The sequence below is a fragment of the Penicillium waksmanii genome (genome assembly GCF_028829765.1).
Source record: "Penicillium waksmanii strain IBT 27052 chromosome Unknown utg000004l:1.0-5674109.0:1.0-5678898.0, whole genome shotgun sequence".
Taxonomy (NCBI): Eukaryota; Fungi; Ascomycota; class Eurotiomycetes; order Eurotiales; family Aspergillaceae; genus Penicillium; species Penicillium waksmanii.
In genome coordinates, this window is record NW_026643251.1 from 1,073,401 (window position 1) to 1,094,523 (window position 21,123).

At 51.5% G+C, this 21,123-nt stretch overlaps 7 protein-coding genes across 7 annotated transcripts; 6 read left to right on the top strand and 1 right to left on the bottom strand.

Annotated features, from left to right (window-relative positions):
* Positions 1 to 601: 601 nt before the first annotated feature.
* On the top strand, positions 602 to 2,429 carry N7481_003265 (putative methionine permease; the record flags this gene model as incomplete). The annotated part of the gene is made up of 4 exons (XM_057262484.1): positions 602 to 934; positions 1,000 to 1,728; positions 1,811 to 2,211; positions 2,285 to 2,429. 4 exons carry the CDS (start codon positions 602 to 604, stop codon positions 2,427 to 2,429), a joined length of 1,608 nt encoding a protein of 535 aa, XP_057124145.1.
* A 765-nt stretch (positions 2,430 to 3,194) lies between these two features.
* On the top strand, positions 3,195 to 4,249 carry N7481_003266 (arylamine N-acetyltransferase family protein; the record flags this gene model as incomplete). The annotated part of the gene is made up of 3 exons (XM_057262485.1): positions 3,195 to 3,592; positions 3,646 to 3,691; positions 3,743 to 4,249. The coding sequence occupies 3 exons, from the start codon at positions 3,195 to 3,197 to the stop codon at positions 4,247 to 4,249; spliced, it is 951 nt and encodes a 316-aa protein (XP_057124146.1).
* A 169-nt stretch (positions 4,250 to 4,418) lies between these two features.
* N7481_003267 (NADH dehydrogenase [ubiquinone] 1 alpha subcomplex subunit 1) lies at positions 4,419 to 5,055 on the bottom strand (the record flags this gene model as incomplete). The annotated part of the gene is made up of 5 exons (XM_057262486.1): positions 4,419 to 4,439; positions 4,510 to 4,604; positions 4,744 to 4,747; positions 4,853 to 4,945; positions 5,008 to 5,055. The coding sequence occupies 5 exons, from the start codon at positions 5,053 to 5,055 to the stop codon at positions 4,419 to 4,421; spliced, it is 261 nt and encodes an 86-aa protein (XP_057124147.1).
* Positions 5,056 to 5,709: 654 nt separating this feature from the next.
* On the top strand, positions 5,710 to 9,265 carry N7481_003268 (uncharacterized protein; the record flags this gene model as incomplete). The annotated part of the gene is made up of 4 exons (XM_057262487.1): positions 5,710 to 6,182; positions 6,249 to 6,328; positions 6,384 to 6,469; positions 6,551 to 9,265. 4 exons carry the CDS (start codon positions 5,710 to 5,712, stop codon positions 9,263 to 9,265), a joined length of 3,354 nt encoding a protein of 1,117 aa, XP_057124148.1.
* Positions 9,266 to 11,658: 2,393 nt separating this feature from the next.
* On the top strand, positions 11,659 to 12,537 carry N7481_003269 (uncharacterized protein; the record flags this gene model as incomplete). The annotated part of the gene is made up of 3 exons (XM_057262488.1): positions 11,659 to 11,951; positions 12,070 to 12,226; positions 12,256 to 12,537. 3 exons carry the CDS (start codon positions 11,659 to 11,661, stop codon positions 12,535 to 12,537), a joined length of 732 nt encoding a protein of 243 aa, XP_057124149.1.
* Positions 12,538 to 15,449: 2,912 nt separating this feature from the next.
* On the top strand, positions 15,450 to 17,558 carry vosA (the record flags this gene model as incomplete). Its single annotated transcript, XM_057262489.1, has 10 exons — positions 15,450 to 15,531; positions 15,795 to 15,864; positions 16,051 to 16,157; positions 16,211 to 16,295; positions 16,397 to 16,443; positions 16,497 to 16,605; positions 16,658 to 16,843; positions 16,931 to 16,997; positions 17,074 to 17,219; positions 17,312 to 17,558. The coding sequence occupies 10 exons, from the start codon at positions 15,450 to 15,452 to the stop codon at positions 17,556 to 17,558; spliced, it is 1,146 nt and encodes a 381-aa protein (XP_057124150.1).
* Positions 17,559 to 18,365: 807 nt separating this feature from the next.
* On the top strand, positions 18,366 to 21,113 carry N7481_003271 (uncharacterized protein; the record flags this gene model as incomplete). Its single annotated transcript, XM_057262490.1, has 1 exon — positions 18,366 to 21,113. The coding sequence occupies one exon, from the start codon at positions 18,366 to 18,368 to the stop codon at positions 21,111 to 21,113; it is 2,748 nt and encodes a 915-aa protein (XP_057124151.1).
* Positions 21,114 to 21,123: the final 10 nt, after the last annotated feature.

Genomic DNA, 21,123 nt, shown 5'->3' on the forward strand with positions numbered 1-21,123 from the left:
ATGCTCTAGCCTTTCTGTTCCACCTGAACTTAAAATGCACTTGTGTACCCCAGATACTAAGGAAAGGAACCTTGGTTGAATGTTATAGGTTAGCTGGTAGCTTCTCGGTGACATCTATCGTTCGCCGCACTGGTTGAATCTGACTTGAACAAAAATCACATTCCAACCACACCCTTTGGCCATTCAAGTTTCAAGTTTACCTGGGCAGTTTAGTGCTAAGAGGGCGATTTCAGCAACAAATCAAAATCATCTCCGGTCATTATCTTTTTACTCTGCAAAATGCGATCCGAATACTCCGGCTCAATCATTCTGGAACATCTGATTGGCATGTTTCACTGATTTGATCAGTCGTGTCATCCATCACGCAAGGACGAACACACAACATTCAGCCCGAATGGCGTGCCGGGGGGGGAAACCCCAGCTGATTTCCAAGCAACGTTTATCATCAAGACCTCTTAAAAATGGCTAATCCTTGGCTGGTCAACATATTCCTTCCAGTCTGAGGAAACTTATTCAATTTTTAAACCACTCCTCCCGGAGTTCACACCGATCCTCAGTTTCCGCATACTAGTTAGAGTACTAGATAACTCAACCGCGCATGATGACCACGGGGGAGACGCGACCGTTGCTAGAAACAAACAATGGCCAGACTGATAGCCAGCTTGCCACTTCCACAGATATAACCGATGGATTCCCAGACAGCCTTCCGGGGCCAAATCCCGGGAAAAACCTCAGCTGGTCCAGCGCATACATCCTAGTCGTATCTCGCGTCATTGGAAGCGGCATCTTCGCAACTCCAGGATCCATCGTCAAATCGACAGGAAGTGTCGGCCTCACTCTTTTGGTATGGATTGCCGGAACCATTTTAGCCGCATGTGGGCTCTCCATCTCGATGGAATTTGGATGCATGCTTCCTCGCTCGGGAGGGGACAAGGTAGATAATCTCTCTGACCATCTTCACGCCGAGATTCACATAGGCTAAAAAGGATCGGCTTCCAGGTGTACCTGGAGTATACCTATCCCCGACCGAGATTTCTCGCTTCAACTTTAATTGCCGTGCAAGCTGTTGTGCTAGGATTCACTGCAAGTAACTGCATTATCTTCGCAAAGTATACACTCTTCGCTTTGAAAGTTGAGCCGACCGATCTTCAGCACAAAGCACTTGCTGTCGGCCTATTAACCATTATCACTATCATCCATGGATGCTTTCTGCGTACGGGCATTGCGATTCAAAATGCGCTTGGCTGGGTCAAGATCTTTCTAATAGGGGCCATGTCACTGACTGGATTGTGGGTTCTTCTGCTCCAATTCTTTGGGAGCTCACATCAGGTTACACCAGGATACATGCATAACGACTTTGCATCCTGGAATTCAATATGGGAGGGCTCTAATTGGAGTTGGAGTCTGCTTTCGACGGCTCTGTTTAAAGTCTTCTATTCTTATGCAGGACTGAGCAACATCAATAATGTTCTCGGCGAGGTACATAACCCTATCCACACGATTAAAACTGTATGCCCATCTGCCCTCCTCACAGCCGGCGGCCTCTACCTCCTGGCCAACGCATCCTACCTCCTGGTCATACCATTTGAGGAAATCAAAAGCAGCGGCGAACTCGTCGGCGCGCTCCTCTTTGAGCGATTATTCGGCGATAGTGTCGGAAGGGTACTGTTCCCTCTTGCAATTGCTATATCCGCAGCCGGGAATGTGATGGTGGTGACTTTTGCATTGGTAAGTTGGTCTGGTCTGGTCCCTTAGCACGACTGTCCACATAACTACAATACAATACTGACTGGAATCTACCCTACCCCAGGCTCGCGTCAATCAAGAGATAGCTCGTCAAGGCTTTCTACCATGGCAGAAGGTTATTTCATCTTCACGGCCTTTCAACACGCCTCTCGGAGGCCTGATTGTTCATTACGTGCCATCGCTGTTGGTCATTGCCCTTCCGCCACAACAAGATGTCTACAATTTCATCCTAGATGTGGAAGGATATCCCGGTCAGCTCTTCGCGCTAGCGATAACGGTTGGCCTTTTGATTTTGCGATACAGAGAACCTAATCGACCTCGGCCCTTTAAAGCATGGCTTCCTGCTGTTTGGTTGCGTGTGATTGTTTGTTTGGTGCTGTTGGCTGCGCCCTTTGTGCCGCCTCCGAATTGGCAGGGTGATGTTGATTTCTTTTATGCGACGTATGCCATTGTTGGTATCAGTGTGTAAGTACCGTCTCATCCTTGGACAGATACGAAATATAAAATTATAGTGACTTGGACTAATGGGATCGAGCAGGATTCTTTTTGCGGTGGTCTATTGGTATGTGTGGACTGTGCTTTTGCCTCGGTGGGGAGGATATAAATTGGAAGAGTCGGTGGAGGTTTTGGATGATGGGACTAGTATCACCAAACTGGAGAGAGATTATTATGCTTCGGGATGAATTTAGATAGCCGAGATGGAAATGCGGTGTTTTGATAACAGGGATGTTCCATAGAGGATGAACTATACAGCGCTGCTTGGCAGGTGCATACTACTACTACTACTACTACTACTACTACTACTACTACTACTACTACTACTACTACTACTACTACTACTACTACTACTACTACTACTACTACTACTACTACTACTACTACTACTACTACTACTACTACTACTACTACTACTGCTACTACTACTAGAGTTGTATAGAACTTCACCTGAAAGGAGCGACCCAGGAGTAAACAAGTAAACAAAACCTCCTTCGCCGCGTCCTTTTCTTTCTCTTCTCAAAACTTTTCTCTTCTCTCCAAGTTCTTCAAGGTTTAGATTCAGGGAGTGAATTGTTATCGAGGTAGCTCCGCATCAAGCTGCGCCATGGGGGATGCCTGGACTTGTTTAATCATAAATTCCAAGGGTAATTTGCTTCAGAATGAGGATTTAGTAGCCACCTGGCTGTTTAGACAGTAACATGCGAAAGTGTGGTTCCCCGCCAAAAGCCTCGGCCAAATGTGGGGTGCGAATTGGTCATCAAGGAACCATTCCGACGCCCACTTGTGATGATTATGATCGGAAAGTCTGACACGGCATTCATATTCAAACTTATCAACTTGTGTCTTCCCCTCGGTGATCTCTCTGGTTCTATATTGGCACCTCCTTTTCTTCACCACGAACGATATAAACAACCGCCGGCGGGGTACTCCTAGGGTTCCCATTCCGCACCATGACTCAACTGCCGAAATATACCGACGAGCAGCTTGAGACATACCTCAGCCGGATCTCATACCCTAGCAGCGAGGCCAGCGCCTCGTTGGTTCAAAGTGTCCGTCAAAATGTTGCAAAAGATGCACTTGGCACATTATTCGAGCTGCACAGGAGACATCTTAGTTCGATCCCGTGGGGAAATTCGGGCCTGCACTACTCGCAGCACCACACCATATCTCTAAATCCAGAGACTTTGTTCGAAAAGATGGTTGAGCGACGTTTGGATGGATATTGCATGGAGAACACAGGGTTATTTCACAGTATACTGCGATCCCTGGGATACGTTGTATATGCCATTGGCGCCAGAATTGGCCAGGCTGTGGGTACGGGGGTGGAAAATGGATTGTTTTCACAATTGTATGAACCCAATTTGTTTGCGGGAGGATTCATTGACTAAATTGCTACTCCAGGAGCCATATGGCTTTGATTGTTGTCATTGATGAGGTGAAATATATGGTTAGTTTGTTTCTCATTCGTTCTCCGCTTGTCCCAATTAATAAGTTGCAGGTTGATGTTGGATTCGGTGCCTACAACGCTACAGCGCCTTTGCTTCTAAAGGAGGGCCTCGTTGCTACACGTATCGCACCGTCGGAAATGCGTTTAATCAAGGACAGCCTGGTTGAAGCTACAGACAAGAGTCAGAAGTTTTGGATCTACCAAACTAGACACAACCCCGAAAGCACTTGGCTGTCCATGATATGCTTTGCGGACATGGAGCTCCTGCCGCAAGATTTCGAACTCATGAATTTTGGCGTTAGTCAGAGGCGGGCTAGCTGGTTTACTCAAAGATTTGTCTGCACGCGGATGATCCTTGATTCGACAGGGCAAGAGATCATCGGACAGTGCAGTCTGGCCGGGAAGGACGTCAAGAGAAGGATGCATGGGCAAACAGAGGTTCTGCAGACTATTGAAAGCGAGCATGACCGGGTCAAGGCCTTGGCGCAGTATTTCGATATGCACCTTCGTGACAGTGAAATCCGAGGGATTCGGGGATTGGCTTCGCAGATCCAATAGCCTTCGTTTGACCAGGCACTGCATAGACTACCATCGAGTGTGGACATTGGAACGATTGAAATGGTATGATACAGCGATGTTTCTAAAAATTGCGTAGGAAGGTATGTAGAGTGATCGCGAAACAGGGAAAACGCAGATATAGAAGGATGAAACGTTGCAATTTTTGAATTTAGAAAATCCGTCGCTCGATCTGTAGGAGTCGGGGAATTAGTAACCTGTCAGGTATCGAGGTGCATCTGCTGTTTCTATTTGTTCCATACCTTCCATTGGTTGCTCAACTCGAAGCCCGGGGGCGCCTGGTGGTTACTGGACTGTCCTCTCCACGTTCCGGTAAGGCGGAGGTCACGCTCCATCACTGATTGATTCAATTGTTAGTCCCAGTTCGGTTAAATCTTCACGGTGAAGGGGGTTCGAATAGATCGCTCGCAGGAAGGTCGCAGTCGCAATCGCAGTCGAAATCGCGGTCGATCGCATTGGTATCGTATATCACTTACTTTGCTGCACATGTGTTAGTTGGCATCCAGAGAGTTCCCGTAGTTGACATTCAGAGCGAGCTGAGTTCCCGACCGCAGCCGATGGAGGTGGAGTTGAGGAACGACTTACTCTATCCCACAGATCCCTGTTCCAGCGGGTCTTCTTGCCCTCGTTTCCAAGGTGCTTGGTGTAGTAAAGACCAACACCAGTCACGCCGAACATCTGTGAATGGTGGTGAGTAATAGCTCGGTAGGGACTGGTCGAGGGGAGTTGTCGAGACATACGGTGGCAATGATGCCCCAGGGCAGGAGGGCCTCGAAGGGAACGGGCATGGTGAAAGTTTGCGAGGATCAAGCGAGTAACAACGACCAAGGAACACCTGAACAGCAGGCCTATGTTGTGGGAGATCGCAAGGAGGGGAGTCGTGAAGGGCGGAGAGCAGCGGGCGGCGGTTTGCGAGGTCTGCGAGACCCAAAGCAGATTAGCGCGTTCTGAGTCAGCCACTGCAACGACACTCCCCCAGGTCAAGGGGGAAAGCGCATCGCATTCGTGAAGATTGTCAAAGGACTTACGGCCTCGTTTACTCTTCGACGCGTCTTGTGCATATCTACTCCTCGTGCTCGACCGTTTGGGCTTCCGATCAGGTCTCTAGTCCCCCCCTGCGACACGTGTTTGTGACCTCGAACCATCCTCCCAACCTCAACTGACACCCTCTGCTGCTCTCTAGCTATATTGCGCTCGACCTACCTGACTTGCGATCGAAGCACAATTCCAAAGATTGACACATATCGACTGTCTGTGCCAATCTTTGCCGCTCCAACCTAGGCTCCCGATGCACCCCCGGCCAACACCGATGTGAGCGGGGTGGCTCTGTAGCTTATCTCGGTTGGCCCTTGAACAAAGACAAAACAACATCCCCCAACGCATTTGCGCGTCGCCCGAGACGAGTTCTTGCGTTCGACCTGGCGGCTGCGGTGGCACTGAGAATGGCGGCGACAGAGCCGCCAGTGAATGAGGATCCGGGAATGCTCGATCCGGCTGTGGACCAGGTTGACAGTGACCTGGACGCGGACGGAGAGGAGGAAACCGACCTGTACCACATGGACCAACAGCTTCAAGACGCAGTGCACCGAGCGTACACCGGAGAAGTAGCCGAAGAAGATGGCAACGATGAGGCACACTCGGGCAAGAAGGGCGTGCAGGAAGGTGGCGACGATGACGATGAGACCGAACCAGTCGGTGCTGTGAAGGGTTTAGATCATGATGGGTCGTCGGAAGCCGAATCTGGAATTGCTGATGCGGAAGGAGAAGCAGACTCTGCATTTGAAGACGACAATGACCGAGATGCATCCGAGTCTGATTCGGCACCAGAAGAGGAGGAGGAGGAAGGGGACTGGGAAGCAGAGAGTAACGGACCTGAAGATGAAGAAATCGATAATCGCAGTCGTGTGATATGCATGTGAGTGCAAACTGGTTGAAGAGATGTGAAAGTTTGACCTAGCCTTGGGACTAACAAGCCCCGCAGCTTTTGCAGTCAAGACGAAGAACACGACCCAGGTGAGGATTTCGAGGAATGGCTCACATGTACTAGTTGTGGCGATCACTGTAAGTACTCTATGCGGGGGCCGGAGCTAAAAGCTTAAGCCGCCCTCAGCCCTAGCCCGTTTTTCACTGGTTGCTGACTCGGCATCCCGACAGCTCATCGGCAATGCGCTCGCGATCAAGAAGCATTTGGTGATTCAGAAGGTGAGCGGAACTTTGCAACGCCCGTTTGGCGCCCCCAGATCCTTGCCGATGGGGCCCACTCGCTAACGTGGAAACATGTAGATCCCTGGAAATGTCTTCCTTGTCGTGACAATCGACCCATCTCTAACCATGCCGAGACTCGGACGCCAAACGCTAGGGGCGGAGCCCCCCTATCTCAAGAAGGAGCTCATGCCGGCCCATGCGGGAAAGGAGGGTTCCGATTTTCATTCCATTTTCGACACCAACATTAGCGACGAGTTATTGAACAGCTCGCGATCATTACGCAAGAGGAAGGCTTCATCTGCTGATGCCGACGAGCATGTCCCGGTGCTTAGAAAGCGACGACGACAAACAGATCACCCGGATGAAAACGAAGTCCCTCTTCAGAATGGCGGTGATGTAGCCACTGAAGAATCCCGGTCGGTGCGCCCAAGACGAACCCGCGGAGTCGAGCGAGAACATTGCCGGATAGTGTCCAAGCAATTTCACAAACTCGTCGTGGGATTCCGGCTGGACGAAAACAAAGTCACTCGGATTCTCAGTACACAAAGCCGACCGAAGCGCAGTCATAAAAAGAAAGTCCCGAAGCCCGCGTCCGCGTCCCAAGAACTCCAAGCTCATTTCGCCCCGATTCCTCCTGCTCCCCACAACTACTTTGCTCCTTTCAATGACCGAGACAGTGATGAGACTAAGAAGCCATACGGTGGCATCTTGTCCGAAGTCGAAGCAGATACAACAAAGACTCTGCCCTTACAGGGTGACCGCGAAAAGTTTGAGTCGGCCCGTCAAAAAGCTGAAGAAGAATGGCAGCGCCGGGTACGAGAAGCAGAGCTGAATGGCGAAGCGGCGCCGACTGCATCAGCCAAGGTGTCTGGTCCACCTTCCAAGATCAAGCACATCAACTTTGGTGGCTACGAGATCGAGACCTGGTACGCTGCACCCTACCCGGAAGAGTATAGCCGCAATCGGGTACTTTATATCTGTGAATTCTGCCTCAAATACATGAACTCGGATTATGTCGCTTGGCGACACAAGCTCAAGTGCCCTGCCAAACACCCACCTGGCGACGAGATTTATCGTGATGGCTCAATCTCGATATTCGAAGTTGACGGAAGAAAGAACCCCGTCTACTGTCAAAATCTGTGTCTTCTTGCCAAACTATTCCTCGGCTCCAAGACCCTTTACTACGACGTTGAACCATTCTTGTTCTATGTCATGAGCGAGTACGACGATCTTGGGTGTCACTTTGTCGGCTATTTCAGCAAAGAAAAGCGTCCAAGCTCGGCAAACAATGTCTCGTGTATTCTTACCCTCCCCATCCACCAACGGAAAGGCTACGGCAACCTCCTCATCGACTTCTCATATCTTCTCACCCGCATCGAAGGCAAAAGCGGCTCCCCTGAGAAGCCCCTCTCTGATATGGGTCTTGTCTCCTACCGCAACTATTGGCGTCTAATCCTATCCTACCAACTTCGAGACCTCAAAACACCCATCAGTATTGCAGACCTCTCCGACCGTACAGGCATGACCGCCGATGATCTTGTTTCTGCACTCGAGGGACTCCGTGCTCTTGTGCGGGATCCTGTCACGAAAACCTATGCATTCCGTCTCGATACCAAGTACTTCGAGGAGGTCATCCAAAATTGGGAGAGCAAAGGTTATGTCACACTAAACCCGGACGCATTGCTCTGGACGCCTTACATCATGGGCCGGAACAACCAGACTCATTTCGACCGCGCTCCTCTTCACGCTGTTGCACCCCGAGAAGATATTGAGGAGGAGGAAGAGGAAGATGAAGAGTCAGAAACAAAAGCGAATGGGACCAGTGACGAAGAGCCAGCTGTAAATGGGGTTAATGCAGACAGCTTCGGGGATTCCGCCGGTCCTCCCTCTACTGCACTCATGCAAACAAATGGCATACATGAGCCTGAGCACACTTTGGCTCCTGTCCCGAACCCTGCCGCCGGTATCCCAGCATCACGATTTGAACTTTGGCCTCCCGTGCATGTTCCTCCGGCGTCTAAGCGCAAACCCGGTCGTCCACACGGCGCTAAACTAAGTTCTCGGCCTTCAATGACCCCGACAGCTACTCGAACTAGTGGTCGTAATACTCCTCGACGACCGTCAGGGCTGCCACTTTTCACTCCTACAGGCAACACCCCGATGCGCCGCGGTCGCAGCGCGAAGATGCCAGACCCAGAGGCAACTTCCATTCAAACTAACGGCGTCGACCTTGACGAGGACGAAGTCATGGACGAGGAGGCCGTGCTAGACCCAAGCCCCGAAGATCTTGGTCTTGTATTGGATGAGACCTCGGAAGGCGGGAAGGCAACCGGGCAGGTCAATGGGGTAGCTGATGAGGATGTGGATGAGGATGAGGATCCCGACGCCGAAGGGGAGCCTGAGGAAGCGATTGAAACAAATGGGGTTGAATACGACGAACCCGCAATCCAGCAACCACCCAAAACTCCCAAGAAGTCCAATTCGAAAACGAAATCCCAGTCCCCTGGCACAGCAGTTTCACAGCGTGTCCGGGGAAAACAGTCCGACAATCATTCCAAAACTCCGCAATCAGTCAGTCGAAAGGCACTTGTCGAGAAGGTCCAAGTAGTTATACCTGCGGAACCTGGGTCAGCCGACAGGAAAGCGGCCAAGGCTGCCGTTAATACCAATACCAATAACAACACCAACACCAATACCAACGGCATTGATCCAGACATGGATGCCGAAGGTGAAGACGACCCAGACGCTGATGGCGAATACGAAGTAGACGGCGACGTGGTGATGGGGACATGAGAAACATCTCCGCGCAGCATCTGAACAGGGCGTTTTTGTTTTTGGTCCCTGCTGTTTCCATTTATTTCTCCAAATTTTCTTCTTCTTCTACTCTTGCTACTATGCTTTTCTTTTCTGGTTTCTTACATGGACATTTTCTTGTATCCCAGCTTCATTCTTCTATCATCTTTTTTTTTGGGTCATGGCTACTATGGTGGGTGACTGGACTGTCGACCCAGCCGAGGAAGACCTGCGTGCCGCAGGCATTGTTGCTCGGTGCTTTTTGGGGATTTCTAGTTGTTCAGCCAGGAGCGTCGGTGGCGCTCGGCGTTTGTCTTTTTGTTGGGTATTCTTTTTAATTCATCACCTTGTATTCACATCACCTTGTGAGGAGAGTTCGAGTTCCAGTTTGTCTTTGTTCAGGTTCTGGACCTAGTAAGTCCCAACTTGAATCGATGATGTATGTGTACTAGTCGCACTCTGTAGTTCTTTGCCCCTCGCCTCGTCAGTGCGTACCTACCGACTGCTTGTACCAATGACATACTCGAGACGAGATCACACTGATTAGCGCGAAGTTATTTCTTGTCCACAATTAAGTCTCCAGCAAGGTCCAAAGATACTAGTAAACTCGAACATTAGTACGAAGGCAAATGTCAGCAGTCACGGTGTATATACCTACTAACTACTAGTAACTAGTATTACTACTCTAGGTATACAGTATCCCCAGGACCGAGCGCCCGCACGGCCTCACGACAAAACTCAATTACCAACCTGCGAACGCGGGGCACCGCGACGCCCTACAAATGTAGGAATGCGCTCGGTCCATGCTAAAGTTTAAAGTGATTTGAGTAGATTTTCACGTACATCAGATCGCGGTCACTGCAGCCTAGGGTAGTACTCAGCGTGAGCTAGGATCTGACCTGTGCTATCAAGGGGGTTTGTCTAGACAGGAGCCGAAAGGGGAAGAGAGTACTGTACTCGTAAGAGCCCTGGAGGACATGGCCGGGCCAGATTGGATCCACTCAGACCGGAGAATTTCGACCAGTCAAGCACATGGGCCACCGAGAGTATACTGATATAGTTCGAAGTAGGAATCAATAGATATGCAATGCTGTAGTTCCGTTTATCTAACGACGTAAGCCAATCTACGCAGTTCCGCATACGAGTAACGCATTTGGATCTAGTCGCTGTGTGATCGGCAGGAAAACCACGGAACACCGCGATTTAAGCATAACCGCGTAGCGTTTCAGGGTGCCGTGGTTCGCCTGGATGCGGGCGGGCATGCCGCTGTCACTGTTAGTGTACCACACATGCGTAGCTATCTAGTTCGAGTTATGTATTTACTACTGTACTATAACTAGGTACTATGCTAGCACTAACTACTAGTTGACACAATACTTACTCATCAGAGCTTTTAAGGGGTTGTTTTCCTCTGTCAATAATGCCACCTGGGTATGTACTGTGTACAGCACACAACGCTTCGCTGTACGATAGCCACGAAGGTGCCCACTAATTAAATTTCCCGGGCCACTTCATCATCCCCACGCCCTGGCCTAGTTTCCCACCCATTTCTAAGGACGAGGAGGTCAGAGATTTCCTGTGTCCTGCCTGCTCCTTGCGACTTGTTCTTTTTGATTTTGGTTTTCTTTTTCACATCGCTCGACCTTCTCCTCTCCTCCTCCCCCCCCCCCCCGGGGGCCCCTTTTTTGATTTTACTTTCTTTTTTCTCCTGGACATCCGGGCCTATGGGATCTTCGCTCTCGGACGCTCCCGAGTCGGAGCTCAGATCTGTCACAGACGGATAAAACTGGACACGTCTAATCCAAGCCAAGCCAAGCCATGTCATGTCAGTTTTGGCTCCATCCATGCTATCCTCAGGCCTACCCGCATGGTGATTAGGCGATAGCACCGCCTCTGCATACAGGGTTAGGTGGCCACGACGGCTACCGGCAGCATGCATCGTGGAGTGGAGGAACACGGCGCAATGCATGAGATTTAGCGTGTTTGGCAGTGCTTCCCGCAAGAGGAGGAGGAATATGAGTACTGTACGGATACTCCGTATGATTTCCCCTGTTATCTGCGTCAACATACTGTATGTACTCCGTACCTTGACTCGAGATCATTGCGACGGGAAAATACTTGCAGGATTTGCTCATTCTACGAGGTATCCCCAGTGGACCGGGACCGAATTCGAAATTCCCAGACCAAAGCCAAAGCGGGTCCCTTCCCTTGCCCACCGCGCAAGCGCAATGAATCTGTCGGGTCGGGTCGGTGAGGTTAGGTTGGGTTAGGTGAGGTGAGGTGAGCATTTACCATTGACCGAATGCCTTTTCGCTTTATGATGAGATAATCCGACAAAAAAGCATTGTACGGTATTAGTATCCGTACTCTGTACCCAAAAGTCTCACCCTTGCATGATCGCCCGCGCTATCGGTCCCGGTGCGGAGAGCCATGCAGCTTTGCCTCCAAGTGGTCCGTTTGGCATATCCAGCCAGCTGCGGTGCGGTGCTGGCTGCATCTGCCAGTTGCGCATTTGCATTTGCGTTTGCGTTTGCCCCCTCCCCCTCCTCAAACTGCCCACCCCCACGAAGCGCCCCGAGCCGGGGGTTTGGTTTGGTTTGATCTGGTCTGGTTTGATCTGGTCTGATCTGATCCGATCCGATCACAATCCCGCAACGGTCGAGTCGAATTCCAAGATCATGCAAAAGTAGGTACAGTACGGTATTGTTTCTGTTTCCGTTTCCGTTTCCGTTTCCAATCTGCCACCTCTGGTGGAAGGGCGAGGTGGCTGAAAAAAAACAAAAGTACCCTCAGCCCAGCTAAAGCGCAAACCGGGCAAAAAGGCAAGAAAAGAAGCAACAGGCAAGCAACGCAGCGCATCATATCACATCGCGTCACATCGCATCGCTTCGCATCCCTATGGGCCTGGGCTGGGCTGAGATGAATGCCACTGACACAACAAGTGTGGCGCAGCAACGTACTGTATGTATGTACATCCATCCATACTATAGTCCAGTTCATTCAGACGATTCAGCAAAAAGGACAAGCGGCCTTGGTCAGAAATGAAGCAGAAAATGACAGGGCAGGGCAAGGCAGGACAGGACAAGACAACTGATCTGCAAACACCGGCTCCCCCCGACCCAGCCAGCCCCGCACGCCTCCCCCTATCACCCGGCCCTATGGCAGGGCTCGATGGGCGAAAAGCCGTGATGACGATGCACGATGCCCGATCGCGCAGGTGTGCTCGGCCATTTCTCATTCCCCGGACCGGAGGAGAGTGGGATGGGGCGTAAGTTTAGCAGATTTTAGCAGATCAGGTAAGGCTCCCAAACAAACCATAGCTATAGCCAAAGCCATAACCATAGTCATACCACGCTGTGACGTGACAGGTGTGGTGGATCTCCGGTACATAGCAGAGCAGTGTACATATGTACTAGACTGAACTGGACTGGACTGGACTGAACTAAACTGATTTGAACCGATCTGCAGGATCTCAGCCTGGATATCCTCTCATCTCAGGCGCAATGCAATGTGACGCATCGAGTTCGAATCCACGTCTCCATACTGTATGCAGGAGGGTTCGTGCTCTGTCTGCCCAGCTTCTTCTTGCTGCTGTGGCCGCATTTTTCTCTCTCTTTCTTATTTGGCTCTATAATATCCTTGTCCCTTTTGGATTTTGGATTTTGTTTTCTCTCCTTTGGATTTGTGGATTTGTCGCGCACGCAGATTGATTTGATTTGATTCGATCGACCGCAACTCAACTCGACTCGACTCTTCGCATCGCATCGCATCGCATCGCTTCACATCACAGTATGGTCTCGGGATGCCTCGTTTGACCTTCGAGTTTCCCGTTCCTTATCGGCTTCTCACACTCCCCGTCCCTGTCGGTACACTCATTCGTCTTTGTTCGGAGCGCGCTGCGATCGCGTGGGGTTGTCTTTGGTTATTCGAATCTGTTGCTCATTATTGCTATCGCTATCACTGTCACTGTCGCGCTGGGTTTGGGTTGGGGGTCAAGGTATACAACAGACCCAGGCGCATTCGATCGCATCGGATTATATCGCATTGGGGAATATTGAATCGTGTCGCATCGCATCGCGTCGCATCGAATTTATCGCAAATATCGAATATCGAGTCTTATCGAGTCGAGTCCATCGAGCGCTTGACCCTGGGTTCCAGTTGAAAACAGCGCAATTGTTGGACGACACAGACGCGCATCACATCGCATCAGACCACGCCCAAGCCAACACCCACACTCATTCAAAGAGACAAAAGCGAGAAAGCGCATCTCATCCTCCTCAGTTTATAAGGAAGGAGAGTTGAGTTGAGAGGAAGTCCAAGTGCAGCCCCTTTCTTCGCAGGGCTACCCTAGGAGAGCCATCGATATCACATCGGATGACATAAGTCAACTCAAACCAGTCAAAAGTCAAGGCTAGGGAGTAAGTTTACGAGTGCTGGAGTAAGCTACGGATTACGATTACGGTCAGACCCTTGACCCTTGTGGCAGTGGCTTGAAATCGGAAGTGATAAAGCTAAAGAAGGACCAGGCTAACCCGACCTTAGCAGAGCAGGCGATCGAAGCGGGGGATCCAAGGGGGGTGTGGTGCACACGCCTCCTTTCTCCGCCATCAGCGATTGCTAGGCTAGTGACTAGTGGGTCATCTGCCGAGCAGTTGGGCAAGGATTGAGAGTTGCGATTGCGAGGCGAGAGTTACGAGTTGCCACAGCTGAGACAGTCCAGAGGCGAGACCGAGTGTCCTGTCAGCATAACGTTCAGTACCAGTGTCGGCAGCATACGAGTACAGATAGTATCATATCTTCCGCAGTAACGAGTGTGCTGTGCTGTGCTGTCCTGCCCTCCACTGTGTCCACCCGGACTGGAATGCTAGGCGCCGGACCAGGGGCCGAGTCCACTTTGCGCATCACCTGCATAGCCGCGAATCCAGGAACTCGAACTACTCAACGGTGCGAGTGAGGTGCTAGTGAGCTGCACCTTAGCAGACCAAGCAAACCTTGTACCGGGGGAGAAGCACAGGGCCCAGCACGATAGGGTACCCGGTACCGGACTATCGCACTACCGCAGTACCGCACTTCCACTACCGCTAAGGTTCGGCCGAGCGAATGTGCGCATCATTCCGGATCGACGTGCGCAGCCAATTCGCCCCCCCCAAAAATCAAAAACCCCAAAATCAAAACCAGAAAAAGCCAACAGTGGGCCCCCTTTCAGCGTGGACCGTGGTCGATACCAGCTGAACCTGACTCTGGTCCCCTTGTCCATCCACTCTCTTCCCCTCCGCCTAACGGTCGAGTCTTGAGTGTGCTCCACCTTCAGCTGTTTAGGGAAAATTTTCTTTGAGGTTTTCTGCAAAGGGACTTTAGAGATTATCATTGGAGGAAGGGCCAGAGACTAGACAAGCCGGGCCGATTTGGGGCCTTAGGCGTGCTTTGTGCCTCAGGCGCTGAAGTGACTAGTGATTTTTTGATTTTATCTGCAGGTACGAGCAGCAGGGCAGAAGGGCAGGAGCTACCGGGTATACACAGTGCAGTGTGCAGTGCAGCAGTGATTGCCAGTTCAGTATAGCAGTGACTACCACCACCACCACCACCACCACCACCACTGCTATACTACACTCTGACTACACTCCGACTGCACTTCTGCTACTTCCGCTTGCGTTGACGACACCACTCTACCACTTCCACTACCACTTCACTTCCACAACCTCTACCACCACTTCTACTCTACCACTCTCTTCCTCCGTTTCCGTCAACTCTCATCCATGGTAGTCCGCGCATCCCGCACCTTTCATCTCCCCACCACAGCTCTTCTTCTTTTTCACTCTACCCAACTACTTACTACCACCCAACTGTTCTGACTTACTCTCTACCATACTTACCCTACTCTACTTGACCCATCGCCCGCCGTGGTTCACTTACTGTCATCGGATTTGGGTTCCACCTCGCCGTCGTCTTGATGAGTGCATCGACGTACGACGCCTCTCTCTCGCGTGAAGCACAGAGGTTCGTAATTGCTATCTTCTCTTCTCTTCGCTTCTCTTTGTTGCCGTTACCGTTGCGCTTGCGCCCGCTTCACTCACATATTCGCCTCTCTTTCACTATTCCCTCTCTTTTCCACCCTCAACTCCCCCGCCCTCTCGCTTGACTGCGTCGCAACTCTTACTCGCCGGTCCAGGCTTCCCAACTGACCATGTTGTCCAACGACAGTGACTTTGACCTGACCATTCGCCAGCAGCCCGACCGGGCGCGCGTGGCTGGGGGCAAGGAGAAAGGTACGCTGTCCCTCTCATCCATTTCCCTCGTCTCTGATCTGCCCGCGGCCTGCGAGCACGTTCCAGTTCCTCCCCTCATCCCATCACAAAGTGGGGTGGGTTGGGTTGGGTTGGGCTAGGCTAGCCCGAGATCTGGATTGGGATCGGTTCGGATCTTCATTCTGCTCATTGTCCTCATCCTGATCTTGCATTTGGAGCCGGATCTCGTTGGCAGACGAATCGAGATTCCTCGTCAAGCTCAGTTCTAACCGGCGTGTCTACAGAGCGCAAACCCATCGATCCTCCGCCGATCGTACAGCTTCGGGTGCGACCAGAGGACTCCTACCTAGCGCAGTAAGTCGTTCCCATTGCAATCAATGCCTTTCTGATCCCTCCGTCTCTCCCGTCGTGCGCCGACTCGGGGCGTGGGAGCTGTGATTGTGTGCGATTGTGCGTGTGTGTGGACATTGGTGGCTGATCTCCCCGCGCTCCGCGCTCCAGACACTACCTCCAAAGTCCTTATTATTTTATGACCTGCAGTCTGTACGATGCCTCAGATGATCGTCCAGTGCCCGTCGCTCCATCGACTGCCTTGGCAGGAACGCTGGTCTCGTCCCTTCACCGTCTAAAAGACGTGGACAACAGTGGTAAGTGGTCGCTTCGTTCTCTGCAGCTGAACCAGTGATCTAATCGTTGCTAGATGGTGGCTTCTTCGTCTTCGGAGATCTGTCGGTGAAGATCGAGGGTGAATTTCGTCTCAAGTTTACCCTGTACGAAATGCGCAAGTAAGTAAAGTGATCACGCGAGCGGTCGGGTCGAGTCGAGAGACGAGTCGAGACGAGACTTCAGTGCAGCACAGAGAATTGAAACTAACCAGACTTCACAGGCAAAATGTCGTGACCCTGAAGACCATCATCTCAGACCGATTCAAAGGTAAGAAGACTCCAGCCGCGAAGGTGCTCTACGGTGCTGACTTGACCCTCAAGTTTCGCCTCCCAAGAACTTCCCAGGGATGATGGAATCTACTTTTCTTTCGCGCTCGTTTGCAGACCAAGGTGTGAAGCTGCGCATTCGCAAGGAGCCGCGTACCATGATGTAAGTCTCGCCCATCCCCAAAGCGACCAGAACAGTGGCTCATCATGACCAGGAAACGTTCTGCGCCTCGACCGGACGAGTTCCCACAGGCCCTTCCTCCGCGGTCGCCAGATCGTCAGCCCGTCCAGGGAATCCCCCCCATCGACAGGTTTCAGTGGCTATCCAACGGCGGCGAGATCAGATTATGGCTATTACCAACAACCTCCCGTCAAGCGTCACCGCACCTCCATCGACTACGGTCGACAAAGCATCTATGATGACAATCGCATGGCTCGCCAGATGGACGCATACGGTCAACCTGCACCGATCTACCCTAGCCAACCAGGATCCTACCAAACGCCAACGATGGGGGGGGCTACTCAGGCAGCCAAGTAATGCCAGATTACGGAATGGTGCGTTTGTTTGCAGCATACATTTGCAGCATGAGGCCCCATCTTGCAGAGAGACTTTAGCTAACCCACTTCCTAGGTCTATGGGATGCCGCCATCAGCTCCACTGTCCCAGATGGCCGATCCCTCCGGGCAAGCTCGCACCAGCCAGCAGAACGCGGCCGTGGGACAGTTGATGGCGATGAACCAGTCTGGCACACCTGTACGGCACCCCTCTTCAAATCAGTGAGTGTAGGGAACAGCCCTGGCTAAATTTCTTTTCTTTTGGGTGCGCAAAGTCCCCGGATTCGACAGGAGCGATGATGGCTCAAACTCAGGGATACCCCCGGTCCGCCTACGCCACGAGTACGAGCTCGACTACCCTCCCCCCCGCTCCAACGGAATCTCAATCGCAGTTATCCGAGTCTTAATGGGAGTCCGAGGGAATATTACGATCCGGCTACGGCTGGCTCGCCCTCGGGCACTCCGATCCTCCCTTCTCAGATGGGTCCCGAAGGCACCGCGGCCGGCTCTGCGCCCTTCAAATTTGACCATCCGGATTCGGCGAATGGGACCCCTCGATGATTCTTGCTGAAGTGGGATTATATTTGGCTCTGGTGGCTCTGGTGGCCCTGGCTTCACACTTGCGCTCTCTTTTTCTTTCCTCTCTTTGCCTAGATTGACCTCGATGGTCCAGTCCTCTTGGCTTTGGCTTTGGCTTTTGCACTGCGGTATGGTATGGTATGGTCTGGTCTGGTTTGGTCTGGTACACTATGTTCATTTTTCCTGTCTGTCTGGATAGACCGGGGTGTTAGATATCACGGTTGTTTTTCTGGTTTCTGGTGGGTGGGTGGTCTTCTGCTTTTCTGTTCTGCAGTTCTTTTCTTTCACTCTTGTGTTTACTGGACACTTTTCCCTGGCGCTGGTAGAGGGAGGACGGGTGGTATTATTCTTTCAAAAGTGCTCTGTTCTTCCTGTGTGTATATACTTCTTCTTCTTCTTCTTCCCATTTTAATCAGATGGTTCGCTCCTTCCTTACTTTTCTTTTCACTCTCCTCATTAGGCACCTTCCGTGGGTACTCCCACCACCACCACCCACACTCAAATGTTGACTCGATGTTGACACTTACCTTCTCCCCTTCTCACTTCCCTCTTCCCTATCATCTCCCATCTCCAACATGGATCCTTCATCACCATACTACATCCCCTTCACCAATCTTGACCTCTGGTGTACCTGGAAAGGCAACGACCAAGCAGACGTGGAAGTCCTCATCTCCGTCGATGTAAGTCGAAGTCGAACTCAAAGCTGAAGCTATGCTAGGCCAGCTGCCTAGCTACGGATCTGATCTGATCTGACCACAACCGATTGAATGAACATTGCCGATACTAACCATGCCGAATACGCAGGTCTATTGCACGCCCAACACCGAATTCCTCGTGCTAGATACGCGTACACCGTCGACTTCTTTCGTGAAGGATTTCTCTCTTTCGAGGAAGGGGGAAGAGAATGAGACTGGGCCTAGGCCTGGACCTGAACCTGATGTGTTGATTCGAGACGTGAACGATCTTGATGCTGGGTTGGATGAAGCCCCCGCTGTGCATGTGTCTTCTCTCGGTGTGAGGCCTGTCACACCGAGCCCTGAATCTATCACCGAGTCTTCTGAACCACTTGAGCAAGACTCGCCAGATATGGCTCTTCTGGGCACACTCCTCAATCCACGTGCCGAGTCACCCTCACCCTCACTCCCCGACGCGGAAAGTCCCTCTGCCGCCTCGAATTCGGAGAGTATTATCGTGCAGAATGAGTTGCATCGGGACGGGTTTTTGGGTGATGATATACTTCCTGATCCGTTTTTGGGGGAATTGGAGCTGGATAGTTCGCCTTTCCAGGATCGGATTCAGGAGCTGGATCTGGATCTGAACGAACAGGATTCCGATCAATTTAGTTCTACTCTCGGGAGCCCGGATCGAAAGAGCGGCGGATCACCTCAAGTTCTCGGAACATTTCTCCCACGCAAAAGATCTGCAAAGGCTGCTTCATTGCCGGATTCAGTAACAGACTCGGAGAGAGGGTACAACAGAGGCAAAAAGCTCGTCGCAGCACCTAGCCTTCCTTCGACACCCTCCCCGATCAAACACTCTCACTCTACCAGTTCCAACTCCAACTCGAATTCGAACTCCGATTCCAACCAGCGCAGCTTGATCCCTCGTCCTCGTTCCCATCTCGGCCATGGCCAGTCTCGTTCTGAGTCGAGCAAGGGCTCGCTGCCCCTCTCGCAATCCCCCTCGCAATCCCCCTCGCTATCGAGAGGCAAATCCGCGCCTATTATCGAGGCCGACTTCCGCCGATTCGAGAATGATATCTCGCCGCTGTTCAAGGAGAGCAGAACCAACAAAAAGAGAGAGGATAAGGACGTGAGTCTGGATCGTCGGGTATTGAAGCATAACGATGGAAGTTCCATTATACGCTTGTCCACGCGATCCCCTGTCACACCTTCCAAATCCAGTCATCAGGCTCGCGACGCAGTTTCTCGGTCCCAGTCTGATCTGGAGAAGCTTTCCACCGTTGCAACTATTGGGAGTCCGTGTGACTTCACAGGTCTGCCGGGAGATTCGGACGATCTAGACAATGCGGACAATGCTTCTTTCAGTGTTAGCCCTGGCCAGTCCGGTGCTGCTGTTCTCGTGCAACCACTGCCCATTTGGATCACGGATAACAATTCCACGGGTGAGAGCGAAAAGGAACCAGAACCACGCCTTGCCTTCACTGCGGGGAGGTTTCATATAGTCACACCTTCTGGTATGGAACCCGCTGTGTATCAGGTCAAAATCACCCTCTCAGTGCCGCTACAGGATGGTCGACCTGGTTGGCGTGAACTCCTCGTTCCTGGCTTGCCGCGATTGCCGCCAGACGAACATGGCTATGTGTACTTTGTCGTTCCGCAGAATATCGGCTTGGAATTCCGTACAAGCCATTTGAAACGATACAAGATCGTTGAAGGTTGTCTCATGGGCCAGATGCTAATATCATCTCGGCTAATCCTACCCCTCCGACCCTGCCATTCAAATTTCTTTGGTTATCTCAAGGATTTCAACGTCGGTCAAGAAATCGACGAGGATATTTTGTCAGACAACGAATCATTTCGTCTCGTCAGATATCACGCCACCTGTTCGATCAATCTCATCCAAACCGATTTCTGGGCCGAAAGGTGTGGCCTTTGGCTTTATATCCATGGCGGCCCTCAGGGGGAGTTTTGCTGCTCGTTGCTGAAACCCGGCTATCAAGATATCCATCTCCAGCACCTGGGCAATGGCAATACAATCGGTGTTTCTAGGGTGGAGATCTTAGCTAGTCGATCGAACCTCGATAAGTTTGCCATCACGTGGGAGGTGAAAATTGCCAAAGGATTGCGGATCAGGATACCTCGTATCAGATCGAACGAGTATAGCGAGGCCGGCGTTGAGGACGAACTGCGTGAGGACGTTGCTCAGATGCAAGATCGCGAATCTGTCAAAGCCGAAGCAATCTACAAGGGCTCCGGGGTGAAATTCCTCCTCACTAGCCCAAAGGAAGAACCAACTTCTATCCCTTCTACCACTCTGCAGAGTAGCAAGCCACGAAATCGCTGGTTAAAGTGGTTGAAGTACATTGATTACGCCTTTGACCCATTCCGCATCTGGTATTCGATCATGATTTTCCGGGAGTACTGGGCGCGCTATCAAATGGGGGCCCCATTTCCCTTTCTCAGAAGACAATTCCCCGAGGTTTGGTGTGCGGGCGGAGATCCGGAACATCATTGGCACCTCTATACCCCCGTTCATCCCGAGGTCAAACGCATAGCTGATGCCGTAGCTAAAGCGGGAGTTAAGGATGGTGAGTATCAAATCTCTTGTGCGATAGAAGGGGATCCGCCTGTCCTGCACGACTGTTCCATCGTCATTTTGCCTGGTGTTGATGATCAACGAGAGGGAGATGATCACATCTTGGTTCATATGGAGGAGTCTGTTTCTGAGACGATGAATGAGAATGAGAATGAGGCTGAGAATGTCTCGGGTATCGAACCTGTGTCTATGCGTCTGCGGGATAGAATTGATTACTTCCTAGGATGGAAGGGACCGTTGGTTCCCCGGGCCCTTTAGGTTAGGTTAG